This window comes from Panthera pardus, unplaced genomic scaffold (genome assembly GCF_024362965.1).
Source record: "Panthera pardus isolate Hobbes unplaced genomic scaffold, ASM2436296v1 HiC_scaffold_8, whole genome shotgun sequence".
NCBI classification, from domain to species: Eukaryota; Metazoa; Chordata; class Mammalia; order Carnivora; family Felidae; genus Panthera; species Panthera pardus.
The window spans coordinates 135,461,611-135,484,691 of record NW_026527013.1 but is presented as its reverse complement, the minus strand read 5'-3'; the positions used below and the strand labels follow the sequence as shown (position 1 = coordinate 135,484,691).

Genomic DNA, 23,081 nt, shown 5'->3' with positions numbered 1-23,081 from the left:
ATCACTTAATACATTGTGATGGGAAACAGATTTTTTTTTTTTTAACATTCTGTGTAACCTAATCAATGGTTTAGCAAGAACCCTCATAGCAGTGATTTTTTACCTTAACAAATTTCCCTTTTAATTGATGGTGACATATTAAAAAAACAGAAGTGTTGGTTGCAGGTCACATGTAATGTTGATGATGATGGAACCAGAGCAAGCTCTCCTGACTCTAATATGAATCAGAATCTTGGCAATGTCTTTCATAATTTATTAGTAGTTAAAGTGGAGTGCTTTGCTTGTGAAGCTTCGGGGAAACAAGGACAATAAAATATACAATTAATTAAAACCTTTAGAACAACCAGCAGAAGCATTAATAAAACATTACCCTCTAAAGCACATAAGAATTGCAGCTCACCCTTCCATCTCAGTGGGAAAAGAGTCTTTCATCATAGTCAATAAACTGAGTTTATCGGACTTAGGCTGGTTGATTTTCAAAGCAATGGGGTTGTTGCCAACAGCCTACTCCTCTCTACATAAAATGTCTGGGTGCCCTCAGCCTGGATAGTAACAATTACCACTTTTATTTAGCACTTACTCTGTTTATGTGTTCTTGTTTCATGCTCACAAGAACGTCATAGGGTAGATGTTAGGATTTCTATTCCGTAGATGAGAAAAGAGATCAGGTAAGATACAGAAATGCCTCACCAAGTGTGGTCCATGGACCGGCAGCAATGGGAACTTGTTACAAAGGCACATTCAAGGCCCTGCTGCAGACCTGTATCAGTCTGTTAACAAGGTCTCCAGGTGATTCTTAGGCATGCTTGCCTTTGAGAACAACTGTGTTTTAAGACCTATGTGATGCCACATGTAGTGGGAGCAGAAATTGAGCCCTAGTATATTAGATTTTACCGTTGACAGGGAATGTCTCTTAAGCTAACTTCCTAAGCAAGGGCATCCTAGAAATAACACATCCTTTAGGCTTACTGTAGTCTTCTTTTCTCTTCTTCCATCCTGAGCCCCTGCCTTTCCAAATAACTGCTCTAATATATGTGCAAAAAGAAACCATTTTAAGAGAAAGGCCCTTTTAAAATCTTTCTTTGGACAACCAGCTACCTCTGGTCTCTTTAACATTTATACTATTATTATCTTCTTCTAGAAGGTTTCTTTGAAACTGAGAAGTAGCCAGTTCTGGTTATGCCTGTTCGAAAGCCCGTGGAATCATTTATGGGCTTGCCATGTTTGCTTCTGTGTCATCACAAGGATAATGAGCGTGTTAAACTGGTTCCTATTAGTTGATTGATAGAATGGCACTATTTTTCATCTTTAGAGTGTTGTCACTGTGCTGGTAAAGTGTGCAGACGGGCACTTAGTTGTAGTTTTGTCATTTCCTGATTGAATGATCTAACTTCTCTGACTTGTGGTTTTCTTAACTGAAAAATAGAGATGCTATCTTACAGATTAGATTTGGTTTTTTGAGAATACTTTGGAAACCTTTGGGTTCTGTGCAAATGTGAAATAATGTTCTGGAATGTTCTGAAGAATGGCTTCTGAGGTTGGGTATTCTGAGGCATTTGGGGATGAACATACGTTCCCCTCCCTCTGATGGTGAGTGGGTTTATCAAATGAGTCCCTGCACAGAAGGGCGCAGTGGACTGTGTGTAGAGGAGCTCAGGCTGTGGATTTGCCCAGGCTGGGCTGTGAGCACGCTAGTTGATCCTAAGGCGGCTGCCCTAAGACCTGCCCATGAAACTTGTTGTGAGGAAAGGGGGCAGAGTTGGAGACAAAAGCATTGGGCGTCTGTGGTATAGTAATGGGATTTTAAGAGGTGAGATTGGATGCAGTTACCAGGGAAGGAATGGAGAAGAGACTGTGGAGCTGAAAGGGTGATGGGTGAGGATGTGTCCCCTGGGCCGTGGTGCTGTTACCTTGTGGTGTAGCTGAATCTGTGGAAGGCTCACGTACTCCAGCCCCAGCCTGCCTTTGGAATGGCAAAAAGCTACAAGGTATTGCTTAACAAAGCGTTTGGTATTCATACAGCAGGTTCCAGACTCATCTGACCACAGACCCAGTTGACTAAATGTGGGTGGTAGACCAGGCCTCTTCAAAGTACATATGCCTGCCCTGTGTGTGTCTGTAGGTGTTTGGTGGGGAGAGTGGGGTAGCAAAGCCAAGAGCATATTCCTTCTAAAGGGGCTGCTGCAGATTATTGCTCTGCGGGAATGTGGGTTCAGGGTTAACTGATCATCTGAATTTTGAAGAGAAGCCAGAGATCTGGATTTTTTGGTGACATCCTCAGGTTGTTGTTTGTTTGTTTGTTTGTTTGTTTGTTTTTTTAGTGCTGGCTGAGTTAAAAACAAAACCCTTTGTGGCCCAAGTCACACACATCTGTAGGCCAGATTTGGCTGTAGGCTGCCAGCTGGTTACCTCTGCTGCGGAGTGTTCTATAAACATGACCTGTTATTATTGGATGTCCCGGAATTTATAATAACCTCCCAGGAGCCTTTACATTGGGGCCCTTCTAGGAATACATTCTCGTGCTTTCTTTGCTACCCCTGCAACTTCTCCTGGACATACACCAGGCCTGTTTTAATAGAAACTCCAGAGACTTTCAGTTGGTGTTACAGTTTGAAGAGATTTTGAATCCAGGTGTGCAGGCAGGCTGGGAAAATGGATTTCCTTCATGAAGAGATTTGGGCCAGTGGCCTTACAGTTTTTACCTTTCCTCCTAAAAGGCCCGAGCATAGATGATCTGCTACTGAACAGGGCCCCTTGTGTTTCTGGGATTTGCTGAGCCTCTGCGATAAAAACAGTCCATTGCAAACCTTTAAGATGTGTGTATTGTCCTACTAATAGTTTTTTCATTGCTTTTTAAATATTTGTGTTACAGAAAAAAGAGTTTGATGTGGACACCCTCAGTAAATCAGAGCTTCGGATGCTTCTCAGTGTGATGGAGGGGGAGCTGGAGGCCAGAGACCTGGTCATCGAGGCCCTGCGGGTAAGAAGCTCCTAGGGCCGAGTCCCGTTGTTCTATCCTTTTCTTTTTTCAAAGGGCCAGTGGCAAAGCTGCTTCTTCCAGGTTTTGAATCCTGTAGATTTAAAATGTTTCATCTGGTTAAATATGCCCCTCAACCTAAATGCCAACCCCATAATCTTTATAAATCCAAACAATGAAGTCGGATAGTCATTCTAATGGTGGGGACTGAAACTATACTGTTTAGTATGGGGAAGTTGAGACCTAAGCTGTATTGTTTCCTGTGGTTATTTGGTGGTAAGTTTTCAGAAAATTGGAAATTTGATATCTTACGTGTATGTGAGGTGAGGAGGAAAAATTGTGAGAGTCATTCACAAAAGATACTGCTGTTAATTGAGATTTTCCTTTCTTTGTAAATTATAAGTGATTTATTTTCAGAAACTCATGAGTTAAAACTAATATATGTCCCTTAAAAACTACATATACCTTCAAATAGTTTTATTACTTGTTCATCTGATCTAGTAATTTTGAAATTTTCAAAACTCATGAAGAGTTATCTTCTGATATGTTACTTAAATGCCTCAATAACATTTTGTTGCTTTATAAATAATGTTAAACTTTCTTGATGGACAATTTTATAATTGGTTGTTCTTTATCTTATACTTGTTTTGGTATGTTAGTCAAACCTAATTTTTATTCTTTTTTCTTTCATATTGAATACTAAGTATGTAATCAGGTATTTCCTGGCTCTTGGTCATTTGGCCAGGATGGCTATATTTATTATACATGAAGTATGGGTTGGTTTTTTTTTTTCACCAAGGAGTATGTCCTCCAACTTTGTCTTAGGGGTTATTTTAACATATGGAAGTCTATGGAAAGTTGAATTGTTGCCCCCCTATGGGCATTAATATAGTGGGGTAAAGAAGTAATAATGGTGGATGGTCAGATATAGTGAAGGTGGGAGTGTTAAGGATCCAGTTGTGTGGGGAAGGGGTGACTACAGTTTATTTTCACAAACTGGAAACCAGTACAGTAAGGATCATCATTATCCCTCAGTCTGATGACAGAGAATGATTGCCCCAGAAAAAATGGGAGTATACTTATATCATCTGCAAGCCAGTAATGAGTTGAAGGTGTTGCTTTTTGAATGACAAGCTTTGCTAAGTAGACTTGTGTGCAGCTTGGCTGTGAGAGGTATTCATCCTGTTCCACGTTGGAAACATTTGCATTGCTTGCCAATGTATATTTTCTTTATAAATGAACTTCGTGGGAGAAATGCTAAGGCAGCACATCGCTAACATGTATTACATTCAGCCCAAGGAGAGAACAAAGGTTACCTGTGAGGCCACTAGTGTAGTCTCTTGGACCAAATACATAGGAAGGCTCCAGTTCTACCTTAGGTATTTTTCTGTCGCTCTCTATTAACCTGTGAAAGACATCAGCTACCGTGGTATTTCTCACTGCTCGCACAAATGTTCAGAGTTCAGCAGAGTCTGTGTTTTTATGTATCACCTTAGCAACCATATTTATTTCTCTTTTTAACTTAATTGCAATACTTTTAAACATAAGAGTAGAAGTAAAGGCTTGCTAATGATCAGGGCTTGCCAAACAAAGTTTCTCATAGAATCAAGGAATGTTGGAGTTGCAAGGAGCCTTTTATTACATATTCTAGGTTAGTGGTTTGCATCCCTCCAAACCTAGAGACGTTTTTTTGTTTTGTTTTGTTTTAATTTTTTTAAATGTTTATTTATTTTTGAGAGACAGAGTGTGAGCAGGGGAGGAGCAGAGAGAGAGAGGGAGACACAGAATAGAAGGAGACTCCAGGCTCCCAACTGTCAGCCCAGAGCCCAACGTGGGGCTCAAACTTAGTGACAGAGAGATCATGACTTTAGCCAAGGTTGGACGCTTAACTGACTGAGCCATCCAGGCACCACCCCCCCTTTTTTAAATAAAATGTTTTGTATTACTCTTTCACTATCCTGCAATGAAATACATGGATAAATGCATATGTAAGTAGGTTATGTTAAAAATAGCCAATACACTCCTCTAATTGTGATATAAAGTAACAGGGACGTAATTTATAACAAATTACAAATTTCAGTCTATAAATACTGAGGCACATGAGTGGCAGGTTTGTACCTACTCACAGCATTGCAATCACTGCAAAAGAATCCTGGCCCAGGTACGCTGCATTGGGATCGGATACAGTGAGTGGATGTGCCATGCATGAGGCGATGTTTTTCTGAAATGGTGAACGACTTGGTAAAGTTCCAAACAGAAGTGCACATTTAAATGGGAGTTGAGTCCCTGGAAAATTCAGTGTTTGTTAAAATGAAATTAAAACAACTTGCTTATATGTAAAAAGGAGTTACTGTTTAGCTCAGGTCGTCCTACTGAACTGAAGGTTCTAATGAAAGGAATGGTTAGAGCGACCCATGAAAGTTCAAGGGGACCCTCGAGACAGTTGTGGGATGTGTGGCGGACCCCTAGCCCTGCCCCCTAAGTTCCTGTCGCTGTGAAAACAAAATGTTCTGCCTATTTCCAAATCATCTCCTAGGGTGCTGCCCCCGTGGAGAAGCCCTAACTGACACAGGTCTCCTTTGGTCATAGATCAAACAAAAAGGAAGCGCAGAGAGATTGCGATTTACCTCAGGTAGAAAAGGTGGCATCCGTGAACTTGGTGTGTTTGGAGATTCGGAAAGCTTTTTGTCATTTTTTTAAATTTGAGAATTGTGATTGATTTTAAATAATTATGTTTTTAAGAGTAGATGATCCCGGGGCACCTGGGTGGCTCAGTCGGTTAAGCGGCCAACTTCGACTCAAGTCATGATCTCACAGCCCGTGAGTTCGAGCCCCGCGTCGGGCTCTGTGCTGACAGCTCAGAGCCTGGAGCCTGTTTCAGATTCTGTGTCTCCCTCTCTCTCTCTGACCCTCCCCCGTTCATGCTCTGTCTCAAAAACAAATAAATGTTAAAAAAAAAAATTTAAGAGTAGATGATCCCATTTTCATATAACTGTCATAGCTGTCATAGACTCACTGTGGTCATATACTGATTGTTCCCTTGGGCACATTCACAGGCACTAGTGAAACTGGGGAAATATTTACTTGGGTCCAGATGTGTCATTTAGTTGTCTTTTGCTTTTAGTAAATTATAAATTAGCAACTCACTGAGAAATTGGGAAGGAGAGAGATTGTGAAACTTTTAAATTTCGTATTATGAGGTAAACTTATTCCTGAATTAAAATTCAAAAATCTACTCTATCAGTAATCAGTATGTTCCTATTCAATTGGGAGAGAAGTAAACCTTCTTTTAAAAAATGTCAAAAGTAATAGGGGCACCTGGGTGGCTCAGTCAGTTAAACATCCAACTTCAGCTCAGGTCATGATCTCGCAGTTCGTGAGTTCAAACCCCGCGTCAGGCTCTGTGCTTACAGCTCAGAGCCTGGAGCCTGCCTCAGATTCTGTGTCTCCCTCTCTCTTTGCCCTTCCCCCACTCACACTCTGTCTGTCTGTCTCTCTCTCAAAGATTAAAAAAATTTTTTTTAAATGTCAAAAGTAATAATTCTCTGAAAGTAGGAAATATTTTTAACTTAATATGTAAATTGTGATTTTTTTCAGATATAAAGATTCATACCATGTAATTTGTACCATGAAAAAATTTAGAAATGATTCTGTTTTGAGGCATTCAAATTCTTTAGAATTTTAGAATCTTTCAAAAGATATTTCAGACCCAGCTTTTTTACTTTTTTAATCATGCTCTCCTTATGTTTTTGCTTTTCAAGTTATCATAAAAAATTGCATAGATCATCGGATTAATGGCCATAGACTTCTCAGAACAATGCACAAATATGATTTTGGGGAGAAGTTGTTAGAAAATTACAATATATATCTTGATATTTTTACTGATTTCCTCTTTAAGGTAAAAATATTTCCCAGTAAAAGTCCATGGCTTTATAGCAGATGTGATATTCAAGACATTAATTTTTATTATGGGGGTTATATTTTAAAAAGTGAAATATTGATGGAAAATATGAACTGCTTAACATATATATATGTTGCAGTTGCATAAGAAATATTTTATCAATGATTCCCCCTCATCCACACAAAGTAGGAATAAATCATTGACTAAATACATATGCCAAATGAAGTCTAGAGGAAAATACTGTGAGGTTTGAGAATTTACTCAAGGAGAAGCAGGTACATATTTTCTGAAACCACAATAGATACAGAGGCTTTTGAATTAAATTTAATTGAATATTAACAATTTGAATATATAACCTATTAAGAAATCGTCTATTTGATGCTAATTGTTTAGTTTGTGGAATCTTCTGGCCTTCACTTATTTTCCCTCTCACTACTAGAATTTTTATCAGTACCTTAATCAAAGGGGAACAAAGGTGAGAAGATGAAAATGCTATAATTTTAATGTTTTTGGAGTCAAAATTGTCTTTTAGCCTACATTTTACAGAGTCCAGCTTGCTGCCATTAGCATGAGTTTACATGAACAGTACCTCACTGAAACAATGATTTCCCTGGGCAATCAGATCTAGGTTTCTTGTGTGCCTTCTTTTTCCTTTTAGATTGGATAAATGAGAATTAACAGTATTATAGACATGGCATTTCTTCCTGGTAAGCTATAATCACTATAAAGTGACTATATAATACAGATTTTTGAGTATTATTTGCACTGAAACTTTAAAAAATTACCATCTTAACATTTCTTCAGATAAAATGTATTTATAGTGGTTGTATCATAGGGGATATCAAATTGTAGAATTGCCATGTATCAGTGGCTGTACCAAAGTATGGTAGATTAAATACTATTTAATGCCATTCTGGAGGTGAGTAATCTGTGCAGGAGAGGTAGTTCTAAGCCAAGTGATTATTCAACAGCCTGGATCATATCTATCCTACTGCTCCCGTTAGGGAATTAGCCTCATTGGCATGGTTGAAACTGTCAGTGCCATGTGCACATCCCAAAGGGGCAGGAGAGGAAATTAAGGAAAAATAGCATCATGTGCATTGGTGAGAACTTTTGTGGACACAGCTAGCAGAGTGGGAGACTAGGGAATGGCTCTGGCTGGCTGGCTCCCTTCTAGTAATATGGAGGAAGGGAGAACTTTGGAAGACATATTAATAACCTAATGTAGTCCATTGTCTTGGCTTAATGTTATAAAATACCCTGAAGTGTGGTGCAAGAAGATAGATCCTTCCCTTCCTCCTCACTTCAAATATTTGTTGACTACCTATTGTGTACCAGACAGAAAAATGAAAGTTTGAAGTGAATATAAGTGGAGATCTATTATTATGCCAAAGCTGTGTCCATTTAGAAAATTGTATATACTTTTATATACTTAACATTAATTGTTCTGAGTAGTGTGATTTGGGGCCATGTTTTAGTTTGTCCAGACTATGACTACACATGTTCAGATTTTGTCTAGAATGATCCTCCTTTTAAAAACCTGACCTGTTCATTACATTCAAAGCTCAATGAAAAAAAAAAAAAAGAAAAAAGAAAACGTTTTGAATGGTTTTGCTTTCAAGCAGTTTATCTCACCTGAGCATTAATGACATTTGGAACTGGGTGTTTGTTGTGGTTGTTATAGAGAGAGACTATCTTGTACATTGTACTGTGCTTTGCTTGCAGCAGCTCTGGTCTGTCTACTCACTAGATGCCAGTAGCACCTCCTCAGGGTGACAGCCAAAAAGGTCTTCCCCTTGGGGTATACAACCACCCCCATTTGGGAAACACTGCTGTAAAGTAATACTGGTCAAGGAAGTGCTATTCAAATACATTTCATTATAAGTACAACATCCGTTCATGATAAAAACTCTCAACAAAGTAGACTTAGAAGGAACATACCTCAAAATACCTTCTATGAAAAACCCACAGCTAAAATCTTATTCAATTATGAAAAAATTGAGAACTTTCCCCCTAAGATTTGCAGTAAGACGAGGATGACCACTCCCACCACTTTCATTCAATATAGTACTAGAAGTCCTGGCCACAGCATCAGATAAGAAAAAGAAAATGTATCCAAATTGGTAAGGAAGAAGTAAAACTTTCACTATTTGCAGATGACATGTTACTACATACAGAAAACCCTAAGATTCCACCAAAAAACTATTAGAACTGATCAGTGAATTCAGTAAGGTCACAGGATATAAAATCAGTGTACAGAAATCTGTTGGATTTCTATTCACTAATAATGAAATGGCAGAAAGAGAAATTAAGAAAACAATCCCATTTATAATTGCACTAAAAATAATAAAATGCCCAGGAATACACTTAACTAAGGAGGTGAAATACCTGTGCTCTGAAAACTATAAAACATTGATGAAAAAAAATTGAAGGCAACACAAAGAAATGGCAAGATGTTTCATGCTCATAGGTTAGAAGAACAAATATTGTTAAAATGTTCATACTACCCAAGCGATCTACAGATTTAATGCAATACCTATCAAAATACCAACAGCAGTTTTCACAGAACTAGAAAAAATAATCCTAAAATTTTTGTGGAACCTCAAAAGATCCTGAATAGCCACAGCAATCTTGAAAAGGAGGAACAAAACTGATGGTATCACAATCCCATATTTCAAGATAGCACAAAGCTGTAGTAATCAAAACAGAATGGTACTGGGGCACCTGGCTGGCTCAGTCAGAAGAGCATGTGACTCTTGATCTCCAGGTTGTGAGTTTGAGCCCCATGTTGACTGTAGAGATTGTTAAAAAAAAAAAAAAAAAAAAAAAAGGTACTGGCATAAAAATAGAAACATAGATCAATGGAACAGAATAGAAAACCCAGAAATAAACTCACAATTATATGGTCAATTAATCTTCAACAAAAGAGGCAAGAATATATAATGGTAAAAAAGTCTCTTCAAGAAGAGGTATTGGGAAAACTGGACCACTTCCTCACACCATACATAAAAATAAACTCAAAATGGATTAAAGCCATGTGAGCCCTGAAACCAAAAAAGAAAAAAAAAAATTCCGAGAAGAGAGTATAGGCAGTAATTCCTCTGACATAGGCCATAGCAGCATTTTTCTCTATAGGTCTCCTGAGGCAAGGGAGATAAAAGCAAAAATAAACTATTAGGACTACATCAAAATAAAAAACTTCTGCACAGCAAATGAAACCATCCACAAAACTGAAAGACAACTGGAACGCCTGGGTGGTTCTGTCGGTTAAGTGTCCGACTTTGGCTCAGGTCATGATCTCATGGTTTGTGAGTTCAAGCCCTGTGTCAGGCTCGGAGCCTGGAGCCTGCTTTGGATTCTGTGTCTCTGTCTCTCTGTTCCTCCCCCACTTGCTGTCTGTCTGTCTCTTTCTCCCAAAAATAAACATTAAAAAAAATTTTAAAAACCCTGAAAGACAACCTGTGGAAGATATTTGCAAATTACATATCCAAAAAGAGTATCCAAAATATAGAAAGAACTTATACAACACAACACCAAAAAAAAAAAAAAAAAAAAACTAATGAAAAATGGATAGAAGATGTGAACAGACATTTCTCCAATGAAGACACACAGATGGCTAACAGACTCATGAAAAGATGTTCAACATCACTCATCAGGGAAATGCAAATCAAAACCACAGTGAGGTATCACCTAATACCTGTGAGAATGACTAAAATCAAAGACACAGGTTTGGTGAGGATATGGAAAAAAAAAGCCCTTGTTCACTGTTGAGGGAATGCAGACTAGTGCACCCACTATGGAAAACAGTATATAGGTTCCTCGAAAAGTACAGAATAGAACTATGTTATCCATTAATTCTACTGGGTATTTACCCAAAGAATACAAAAACATTTATTTGAAAATATATATAGATATATGTTTATTGCAGTATAATTTACAATAGGCAAATTATAGAAGCAGCCTAAGTGTCTATTGGTAGATGAATGGTGTGTGTGTGTGTATACATATATGTATACAATGGAATATTAGTCATAAAAAATGAAATCTTGCCATTTGCAACAACATGAATGAATCTAGAGGGTATAATGCTAAGTGAAACCACATGATTTCACTCAGATGTGGAATTAAAAAAAAAAAGAGAGACAAAAAACAAACTTTTAACTATAGGGACCAAACTGACGGTTACCAGAGGAGAGGTGGGTGGGAGGGATGAGTGAAATAGGTTATGGGGATTAAGGAGTGCACGTGTCCTGATGAGGACTGGGCGATGTATGGAAGTATTGAATCACTATATTGTACATCTGCAACTAATGTAACACTATATGTTAGCTATATTGGAATTAAAAAAACATACAAATACATGTCATTATGATACAATGATTTTTCTCTGAACTATTCTTCAAAACTAAAAATTTGAAATGCCCATTTAAAAAATTTCATGAGTCTGAAAACACATCACATTTTATTTAAAATTCCATTATTAGTTTTATATGCAGAAATTAACTGCTTTACTTCTTAAACGAAAAAACCTAAGTAGTTGTATGGCTCAGTGATGGAATCTTCACATAGAACAAAGGCAATCGCTTTAAATAAAATAAAATCATTAGAATAATGCTACCTGTCTAGTTTTGAAAGCAGCTGCTGGTGTGCTACAGGGTACTGTGAGGCTTTTCCTCATATGACATGTCTGCTAAATTGTGATAAAAGAGTAACATTCTGGTTTCAGCTAAGTAAAACATGCGGCCTTTTGTATTTCAAAATTCTCCTATGATTGCAGGCAATTGATTGACCAAAACATACCCTTTTTGTGCTGTTCATTTTAATTAATGAATGAATTAATTTGCTGAGCAGAGCTGAATTCATGAAAACATAAATTGTTTCCCTTTCTGTCTGCTGAGATGAGGCCTTTGTTCCATATCTAGAGTAAAGGAAGAGGAGTTGACCAGATGTTGTGTTGTTTCTGCATGCAAATCGGTTTTCGTAAAATACAAATAGCTGATGATTGTTGAACAGCATTGTATTTTGTCCAGTAGGACAGACATAGGAGGCATCAATTTTGATTCTTTCAAGAAATTTTATTTTCCCTGATGAATTTACTATTAGTGAAGGAAAAAAAAAGAATGCTAGGCAAAATAGTGCTTTTTTACATATTAAGAAATGAAGGTTGATGGTGCCATGAAAGCAAAGTGTTTATCACTGTCGTTTAATAAGTTACTGAAATCACTCAAGCAACATTTTCTTGCTGTTGCTATTAATAAATCATTAGGACATCTATGAGAACAAACTAAAGATAAAGCTTGTCCAGCTCAGCGATGTACCATTTGTTTTATGCTGGGTTTGGGATAGATTCAGAGTTATAAATGGGATGAAAACAGGAATATATATTTATACACTTCAAAGATCATAATTTGGGGGACTGTTCAATTAACAATTCCTCTTAAGAATTACTTCCTTGTTATCTGAGAATACAGGGTGTTCCTTTGAGGCATTCTGATAATATTTTGACCCCCTCCTCTTAATACTCAGTGGCGAAGGTACAGGTCATGTGTTCTTATAATTTCATTTGCTGTGTTTGATTAACTCCACGTCTTGATTAGAAGAGGGAGCAAGGATGTAAAGCAGGACTCAAAATTCTACCTTCTCTATGGTTGTGATTTTTTGGGGGAAGAAAGATAAGAAGTTTCAGCTTTCATCTTTCAGTTTTTGGAGTCAAAATGTAAATAGGTATTTAACAAATGGAATAAGAAAGGAAAATCTGTATTGTATAATTGAAATGATAATTTGAGCAGGGTGGGGATCTTTGAGAAGAAGGCAAAGGGGATCCCTGAATCCATTCATTCAAAAGATGTTTATGTCTTTAGACATGTCCTGGGTTTCAAGTGTGGTGAACAAGGGGCACGAATTCTTTCTCTTAGAGTCCAGTGGCAGAGAGTGACATTAAAACAATAAACCAAAACATCTAGGTACAAATTATGATTACTGAAGAAAAGAATGCCATGAGAAGAGAGATTGCACTAGATTGAGTCAGGAAAGTTCTCTCTGAGGAAGTGACACCTCCCTGAGTCTTGGAGGGGTATTACAAATCTAGCTGGAAGAAGACTCTTCTTACAAAGGGAGCAGCACAAAGACCCCAAGAGAGGAAGGAGCTTGGCAATTCATAGGAGCTGCGAAGTCAGAGAGCAAGAGAGAGAATTGCACAAGATCAGATATAGAGCTAGGCTGGGGCCAGACCATGCTGAAGGGTGAAGGCCATGATAAGGCCATTGAATCTTAACATCAGGGTAGCCACTGAAATGTTTAAGCTTGAGAATGCCAGTGATTTGATAGGATTTTCTAAAAGATCATTCTAATAGCACAATTATATTGCATTTTATTTTTTTTATTAAAAATTTTAATTTATTAAATGTAAATATTTACTGTAAGTATTTAAAATTTATCACCATTGTCAAGGGAAAGAATTTCAAAGGTCACCTGAGCTGCTAGGCAGGTGAATGTTTGCAGGAGAGCCAGAGTCAAGGCAGACTATCATAGTGGTTGTCTAAGAAATGTATTTCAGATGCTTATAATTATTGCCCTTTAAGAAGGCATGGAAAATGTGCTTGCTCATCACTTTTGTCACTTAGCAGTGAACAGTGTTTTTTTTTTTTTTTTTTTTCAAACTGTTAAGATAAGCTGATTATGGTTTTTAATTAAGGTGTTGGGCACCTCAATTGATAAGGTAAGTTTTGCATGTGAAACTTTTTGAAAGGCAAAATTCTACCTTCAGTTTTACTTTTTCCAATCCAGTTCATCCCAGTTCAGTTTAGATTTGCACGTAAAACGAATTTTATAGTTAAAAGCCCTCTTCTGGGAGACCTTAAGATTTCTATATATTTCTAAAAACATTCTGTTATAAAATCAAATTCCTTTTTAACTTTTTCAAATAGGATTGGGTGGAGAAGCAGAAGATTGCTTCACATAGTGCAAAAGTGACCTATCAACAATAGAAAATGTTTCAACAGTGTCTGAATTTGTTCTCGAATGCGTCCATTTTGACTTGTCTTTAATTTTTTTTTTTTTAAACGTTTATTTTTGAGACAGAGACAGAATGCAAGCTGGGGAGGGACAGAGAGAGAGGGAGACACTGAATCCAAAGCAGGCTTCAGGCTCTAAGCTGTCGGCACAGGGCTTGACGTGGAACTTGAACTCACTAACTGCGAGATCATGACCTGAGCAGAAGTTGGCCACTTAACCAACTGAGCCAGCCAAGTGCCCCCATTTTGGCCTGTCTTAAGTGGACCATTGCAGGGCCTATGTTCACATGATTGCCTCCTACAAAAATAAAATACTAGATATGACAAGCTCTTCAACAGCCCCTAATACTTCTCGTGAAACTCTTCTAAGGAAAGCAAACCATGGATCCAGTTCTCTCTTAGTATCAAACACTGTACTGTGCACCTCACTCTTAGCAAAGTGGAGTTGCAGCTCCTACGGTCATTTGGTTTTAACGGGTTAAAATATTGCAGAGAGTAAACCCTGGGGAAGCTCTGAACTTATTCATAAAGGTCACAAAACATGATTGTGTATATTGAAGCCTGAGCAGTAATTTTTATGTACAGTAGAGAAGTTCAGATTCCAGGAGTTAGGGGGAAAGGACCATGCATGTGCTGACGTCTGGGCATTACAGCCATTCTTCCTGTAAGTTGGTTTTTAAGTTGGTTTTTAAGTTGGTTATAGGACAGATCTTGGTCACCTGCTTTGTGTCTCATAAAATGGGCGGTGCCTCTTATTCCCCAGGATGGAGCTCTCCTCAAGCGGGAGGGTACCTGATGGAAACTAAGGCAGATCTCTCTGTTACTTTCTCTGGAGAGCAAGTCTAAAGCAGGTAGGAAAGTAAGTGGGTGCTGTGAGTTCTGAGTGCTTGTGAGAGCAACTAGGAGACAGAGAAGTGATTTGTCAGGTTTGGCAAGAGAATGTTTTCCAAAGCAGAACTACTCCCACCCCCCAGGAGGGCTTAGGAATTTGGAAAGCTTCTAAAATGTATTGGGAATTGGATAATAAGTATTATTTTTTAAAGTGACTTTTTAAGTGTGTAGGAATGGCATGATAAACATATTAGACCTATGAATTATAAATCCTTACTCTTTGGCTTGCTGGTCTGTTCCCCCATCTTCTTATTTAGGCGTCATATTCTTGATTATGTTAAATCTTTGATTTTTAGTGGCGTTATTAATTTTGCAGGAATAATTCTGTTTGCAACCACCTCTGTTCACAGCCACATAAAAGTGAAAAGAGGGAGGTGGTTCCATCTTCATAAAGTAAAACAGTTTCTTTTCTACGACCGCCTTCCTCCACCTTGTAGAGGGTTAGGCAGTAGACAAACTGAAATCACGAAAAGGGACAGTTTCATTTGGTGTATGTTGCTCAGGACTGGTGAGGTTTGCTGCTGTTTCCAGTAGGCTGAAGTTGGAGTGGGACACATGGAGATGAAATGAGGCGTAACATTGTGGGGTTTTATTATGTGCCACTTCACATGTTCTATCTCCTCTCATCTCCGTGAAATCCCGAGATCGTGATCGTACCCCACTTTACGAATGGACAGACAGACTCAGAATAAGCCATTTTCTGTCTGACTCCTAACCTTGACTCACCATTCCTCTGCTTCAAAGGCAACATTAATGTAACTAGAGCTGGTCGACATTCATGGATTCTTTACTTTAAATGCTGTGAATTCCCAGAACATTCCCCACACACCTGTAATCAATTGCAAATATTAAAAGCTGCACAGAAATTGAAGCTGCAGAGAAATTGTTAGACAGTCTTCAATGTTTAATCATTCATTTGCTGTTCCCTCCCTATTGACTGAAGGTAATTACAAACAGAAGGAAATCCTGCAAGACTTCTCAGATCATATTGAATGGCAATTACGATAATGCAGAAGAGCATCATTGATTTTTTAATGTTTTCCTCTTGCTAGTTGTCATACCAAGTACAGAAAAATTTGTACTTCTCTGTAATTAGGATATTCTTATCTTCTGGAAGAGGACACACTGGGACATTTGAATGCTGAATGCCCCAAATTTAAGGAAATGAAGATTTTGGGGTGTCTGGGTGGCTCAGTTTGTTGAGTGTCCAACTCTTGATTTCAGCTCAGGTCATCATCCCAGGGTTGTGGGATCGATCCCCATGTTGGGCTCCGTGCTGAGAGTGGAGCCTGCTTGGGATTCTCTCTCCCTCCCTCCCCCACTTGCTTTCTCTTTCTCTCTCTGTTCCTCTACCCCTCTCCCCTGCTTTCTCTCTCTCTCTCTCTCAAAAAAAAAAAAAAGAAAAAAAAAAGGTGAAGATTTATAAAATGGACGAAGATGCAATAGTCAAGGAACTGCACTTTCTGTCTTTATTTTCCCACATTTTATTCATTATTAAATCTGTCTCTTGTTAAATTTTTTTGACTTTTTTTGATATTTGATCTTTTTTTTGTTTTGTTTTCATTTGCATCTGAATATGGCAAGTGGTAAAATGAGTCAGAAATTTAGTTTGGTTTTCATGAAAGGCTGTTGTACTGATTTCCTTGAGTTATTTTATTTATTTATTTATTTATTTATTTATTTATTTTATTTTATTTTCAGCAAGAGTTGCATGCTCTACGCACTGAGCCAGCAAGGCACCCCTAAAAAGATTATTTTAAAAATTAAAAAAAAAATTTTTTAAGCGTTTATTTATTTTTGAGAGAGAGAGGGACAGGGTGTGAGTGGAGGAGGGGCAGAGAGAGATGGACACAGAATCTGAAGCAGGCTTCAAGCTCTGAGCTGTCAGCACAGAGCCCAACACAGGGCTCAAACTCACAGCCTGTGAGATCATGACCTGAACTAAAGTCAGATGCTTAACCAACTGAGCCATTCACGCTGCCCTTTAAAAAGATTATTTTAAGTAGACCTCTAAATAATCCCTAAAAATTAATTTGGAGTTGACAATGATTTTCTATGGATGAGACTCTTTCTATGAGTGACTGGAGATAAATCTTTCAAAGACCCTCTGGAAGGTGCATTAGACTTCCTCCTGTAGTGTCTTGACAGAATAAGACCACACTGGTGTATTCAGAAGAAACTTTCCATCATCTCTGATTGGCTGTATCAGAGTTTGCACGCATTTTTGTGCCTGTTTGGGGGATGGTAATAAGATGTGTTTGGTGTGGAGAGCTGATAGGTAGCACAGTTAACCAAAGAACTTTAGAAACCCTTAATGGGAATTGTTAATAGGTTAAATTCTTAATGAGTTTAAATTTCAAACAGTTGAGGATTGAAATTCACCGTAGGCTCTGAGGTAGGGAAGGATGTGACAAAAACAGTGTTTAAGGGAGATTATGTTAACCACTTTTGAAAGTAGATTGACAGGAAAAGGGAGAGAAGGGATCTGAGGAGGCAATTATAGATGACATTTATTAAAGTACAGGTTCTGTAAAAGTCTGAATTCTGGGTGATGGCTCTGAATGGAGGTGATCTGCTATTGGGGAGTATTATAAGGACTTGAATAGATGGAGAGGAGATTGTGAACAAAAATAACTCCTCCAGGGTAAGAGCACATTATTTTCTAACTCGTGACAGCAACCGGTAATTTCTAAAGCAATTTCAGTGTCAGCGTATAAACTCTTTATTTTGAAAGGATATTGTGTTTAGGCCCCATGTGAATTCATAGTTAAATAATTCAGCATCAACTGCAGTTCTCCCAATAGCTTTTTAGTGCTAGTCCTTCAACATTCACCCAACAGATATTTATTGAGTACATTCTATCATGCCGGGTGCTGGTCACCGGGAAGAGACTGTAAGCTAGACAGTCCCTGCACTCATGGGACTTATTCTGTAGGAAAGGGGCTAGCCATGACTAGTACGTCCCATTCGTGATAAGTGTAGCAAAGGACACTAAGAATATGTACCATAACCAATATTTTTCTAAGACCCACCAGGGAGGGCCATGTAAAAATAGGACCAAAGTAGGAATACTAATAAGTTAGCAAATATTAACATTTTTAATGTGTTTAATAAAAGGACAATAACTGTGTTTCTCTGGTTTACTCCTTACCTACGGTGTGTCCCTAGATTTTGTGCAGCTACCCCTCCAAAAGTTGTTTCTTTTTGTGTATCTGCTGCTATGCTTTGTCTCCTGCTCTTTCCTTCCATACAGAAGGTGGCCTCATGCATTTCTTGCTTTTCAGATTGTTAGTCTCCACTATTTACCATTATTGGTTTATTCGAGATTACAAAGCAGTGCTATGTGTACAACTGACTTTATAGAGTTTTTTAAAGCCCCATTTATTACTTATATATATTCTATTTATTAATTACCAACTCTGTAGTGTTCTGCCACAACCTTGATGGGAGTTAGGCAAGTTGAAAACAAAGGTTGTGTTTTTCTTTAAAATGAATTCTTTCCCAGGGAGTTCTGTGTTTACTCACAAAAAGAGAGCCCCTGGGAGTATTTTCCCTCTAGGAATATTTGAGTCTTGTGATGAATACTCTAAGGTTCTAACCTGTGGTCCTCTCTTCTAGAGAGGAGAAAAAGGATGCAAAGGTAATGGCATGCTCCTGCTTTGTCATCTGTTGCTATGCTACTAACCCAGTCCAAGGCTTAATGACTTTAAACAACATCATTCATTTATTTTGCTCACAGACCTGCGATTTAGGCTGGGCTTGGTGGGGACAGCTCACTGTGTGCACTTCATGTGGCACTGGGGGTTCTACTTCCAAGATGGCTGTCTCATGCTGGCTGTCTGCAAGGAGGTCTGCGGGGACTGTGGCCTGGGGCCTTGAGTTCCTCTCCACTTCTTCCACTCGGGCTTCCTTGTCACAAAGTGGCTGGGATCCAGCAGTGAGCATCCTCAGAGACAGGAAATAGAATCTGCCCGTTCCTTAAATCTGGATCACAAAGTTACTTGGCATTGTATTCAATCTATCAAGCAGTCACAGGGCGAAGATTCAAGGGGAAGAGATAGAGACTTGACCACGTGGAAGGAGTGTCAGAGAATGTGGTGATAATGTTTTTACAACTCCAGAAAACTGCTACTTGTCATTTACGGAGGCTTATCTGCCAGGAGTGCTATTTAGCACTGGACATGATCTCATTTAATCCCCACCAGCCTCCCTTGAAGGAGATAGTATTGTTCTCTCACTTTCAGACTCATGGCTAAGTAACGTGTTCTGTGTCACCCAGCTGACAAGTGGGGAGCCAGAACTTGGACCCAGGCCTTGCTGACTCCAAATGCATCTTCTTAACCACTCTGCTATATAATCTCGTGGAAGAGAGCTATGTAATTGCTACCAAGTCTAATGCAAGACAGGTTTGTGTGTAAGGGTAAATCACAGATGAAAGGGTTGTAGTGAAGATGAATTATGGATGCCTTCTGGGAAGAGGTGGCATTCCAGGAGTCTTTTAAAGAATGAGTGCATTAATAACCGGACGGTGAGAAGTGGATATGCGTCCGACGGGCAGCATGAGCACAGGATCCGTGTGTGCTCTGGGCACAGTGAGAAAGTAAGAGGGCCTGGAGCACAGGGTGATGGAGCAGGAGATAGGCCAGGCTTCGTCAGGGGGTTTTTGAACGCCAGGCTGAAACATCTGTGTACCTAGTATGATGGGGCAGAGTCCTTCAAGATTTTTAAACAGGAGAATGGACTAACCTGAGGCATTGGTTCTTAAACTGTTTTCCAGACAAGGTGTATCAGCATCACCTAGGAACTTGCTAGAAATGTAAATTCTTAGACCCCCCCCCCCCTCCGACAAACTGACTCAGAAACTCCGAGGGTAGGGCAGAGTAGTCTGTGGTTTCACACACCCTCCAGGTGATTCTGATACGTGCCTCAGTTTAAGAACCACTGATCTGAGGGATGGTCACTTGTAAAAAAGCAGGTGTGTTTATGTAACAGCATCAGGTTACTCTTAAAATCCCTATTGCTGATGAAAATCCCTGAAAGCTGGAAAGGCTTTCTGCTCAGTAAGCAGAATGGCCAGCAAATGGGTGGCTGATGGTGGTTCTAGTTGTAAAGAGATTTTGATGAGGAAAAGGCAGCCAATGGCTGATCTCAGAACAGCTTCTCCAGAAGCCATCATTAAGTGCCTCAAAGTGACTCAGTCCAGACATGCTCTCAAAGAAGCCTGTGGAAATAGTGCCATAAAGGAGCTTGCTTGAATTTTTGGATTAAAATAAAACGTCAATTATTAAGACATTTAAAACTGTGTGCAATATTCTGTTACAGTTGATGTAATTTTTATTTACTTCTTACACCCCTTATTGTTCCACAGAGGATTTGAGGTGGCTTACAAGGATAAAAACAGCAAAATGGAAAAATAGGAGTGTGTGAAAATCAAGATTTAGGAACGAGAACAGTGGTTTACAAACCTTGTAGTCATAAGATCCTTTCTTCTAATGAAATCTTGAGGCCCAGTACATAAAACTGAGACTGACCCACTGAGTTGAAGCAAAATTTGGGGCTGTAGGCTTCCTGATAGGGAAAATAAAACAGGACCAGATGCGAGATACCAGATTTGTGTTGTTAAGGGAAACAGCATGGCAGTTACTTCCTCAGGGAAGGCAAACTCCTGGTACCGAGGTCTAAAATTTTTGTTGTGCTCCTTCAAATTGGAGGTGTTGCAGAATGTGTTGGGTTTTTGTTTTTTTTTTAAACAATATCCACACACAGTGTGATAGCTGGGTGTGTATTATCCAAGGACATAAGTGGGAGGCAGAACAGAGTAGCTGGGGTGAAGGCGGAGTGTGTAGGGTGGTGGTGAGGGGTGGGCAGGACAGCGTGGTTTTAAATGCACAGCTTTCTGATGCTCTGCTGTGAACTAGGCAATCATCAGGTCCTCTAAATAAACAGATGGGCTGTGTGACCTTCAAACCATTTGCCAGTGTGATCTCCTATCATTTCCTGTGTTCCTTGTTTAATTAGTTTATGTGCTCGTTTTTTTAGACTGAACAAGTATATCACTTATATCCAGATATGGTTAGGCCAAGCAGTAGCTATAAAAACTTGAACATGACACCAAAACACACTTGTGTACAAAATGAGAGTTGGTGTTAAATAATTTTGGCTTTTAACACTTTTTCTAAGAATGTACAATGGCTGCCTGTGACAAACATTTTTTATGAATTTGTGAATATACTCTGCAGTTTAAGTACTGTTAGTTGACATTAAACATTTTCCTATAGCCCTGTAATAGTTCTGCGAAACATCTCGTCCAATCAAGATGCTTCAGTTTGGAAGTTCATCAGTTTGAAAGCTTAACAGTTTTCCACATGCTTGACTTTGGTACTTTCCAGCTCATTTTATTGTCCTACTCCTCGTGCTTTGCAAACCAGTTTATGCCACATTTTTTCTGGTGCACTTCAAATGGTTTAAAATGTTACAAGCGTTTTGATAGCCCTGTAATACAAAATGTTGTTATTCATTTGTTTCTTCCTGCCAGTGAATTGTATGTTGATTTTTTATATGGCCTTGTTGCTACTTTCTGTGGTGTCTCTAAGTGGATAGTGTGTTTTTAAAATGTATCTAACCAAGTATAACTTATGATAAACACTCACTGCCATTTTTACTTCATTGCAGGTTACGCTACCCTTTTACAATGAGAGTATTCTTAATCCTGAGACAATATTAAATTATATAGGTATCTGTTCAAGAAAAAAAATGTCACTATACAAGAAACTAGCTTTTATATCTTGATACATTTAACCAAGGAGTGAACATTATCAGATAGCAATAATAATGGAGAAGCTTTTTAAGTTTTATTAGTAAAAAAAATTGTTTATGGCAATTGAAAATTTAAACTTTGTGAAATGTAACAATTTTCCTCTATGGGCTATTCAAATGTCTCATTAGTCTTTGCCTTAACTTTGCAGATAGCGTTGTGTGATGCTTTAAAGTCACAGCTTTTTAGAAATTTTTTACATGATTTATAAGACCCATGGGGATTACTATTTCTCTGTGGCTGTTTTCCTTACTAATAACTGAGTTCTAATCCTTCCTGTACCAGAAAATTATACTACTTTTTCCTAATGGATACATGTATTACTGTATTGTAAAATTTTGACTTAAAAGTTGACCCATAATATTACCACCATAACAGAGTTGTAACTAGGTTATTTCAATACCATTTTCTATTCTCCATTTTTTAATCAAGCATTTTAAGTATTTTTAGTGTTTTGAGTGTTCATAAATTGTAGCCTTGTTGACTGGCTGTATTTCATATGGTTGAAGAACTATAACCTAATTACTTTTCTATATTCTCTCATCTGCTGTTTTTCTGTTAGCTATGTAAAGGGACGGTTTTCAAAATACTTAACAGCAGAAATCACAGAGGTACCAGTGAATCAAAAAGGATGCCTAACTAACCGGGATAGATGACATCCGTTACACCACCTTGATGCATACTGTCTGACCAAGAGTTTTTCCTTTGGGTATCTTTTAGAAATGTTTTAGCTTAGAAAGCCTTCTAAGGAGATGCACAGCACATTCAAATGCATTTGCTTGTAAGAATCTATGTCATGTTAATGCATATTGAGAACACCTGCTAATGATTTTAGGCTGACCTATTCATATAGCATGAAACCTGTAATTTAAGTGGGAATGGTTTTAAACGACATAATTTGCGAAGAATTTTAACAGTTATGTTATTTAACATGTATAATTTCCCCTAATTATTAAAGCAATAAATGTTCTTTGTAGAGTATCTTAAAAAGGCACAAAAAGATATTCCCATCATTCAGAAGTCACCCTTTTTCTCTGCATAAAAGGGAATCTCTCAAAAGAGGTTCATGCTCTACATAGTAATTTGGGCAACCTGTTTTCATAATACATTGTAAACATATTGCCAGATGCTCTTAAACATTGTGGTTTTTAATCACCGCACATTATGGATTTAACATGAAATGTCAGTGGTCGGAAATGCCACCATCTTGAGGTACCGTTGCAGTTCCTTCTTTGAAGATTCCGCGCCCCCCCCCCCCGCCCCCAATTCCCTGGGTCTCTCAGTTTGCCCAGTTCACTAGGCAAAAACCGGATACATCTTAAATTCAACTCTCTGCCTATTTCATGCCCACACAAGTAGGGCTCTACAGGCTGGAGAGGCTCAACCTGGCTGGGTCTCACTTTAAATTCACAGGTGTATCCTCTTATGGGCCCTTTGTGCTGGGTGGCAGTTATATCACATTTCTTAACACTTGACTCACCTGTT

General features: G+C 38.5%; 1 protein-coding gene across 6 annotated transcripts in view; it reads left to right on the top strand.

Moving 5' to 3' along the window:
• The window catches only part of CTTNBP2 (cortactin binding protein 2), a 163,936-nt gene that overhangs the window by 25,495 nt on the left and 115,360 nt on the right, over positions 1-23,081 (top strand). For 4 of the 6 annotated variants that reach the window (XM_019418029.2, XM_019418030.2, XM_019418025.2 and 1 more), the window contains exon 2: positions 2,873-2,980. In XM_019418029.2, coding sequence (XP_019273574.2) covers positions 2,873-2,980 — 108 coding nt within the window. Of the gene's footprint in view, positions 1-1,608; positions 1,989-2,871; positions 2,981-23,081 lie in introns of those variants that run through there. The other 2 variants (XM_019418028.2, XM_019418031.2) reach the window with 2 other exon arrangements.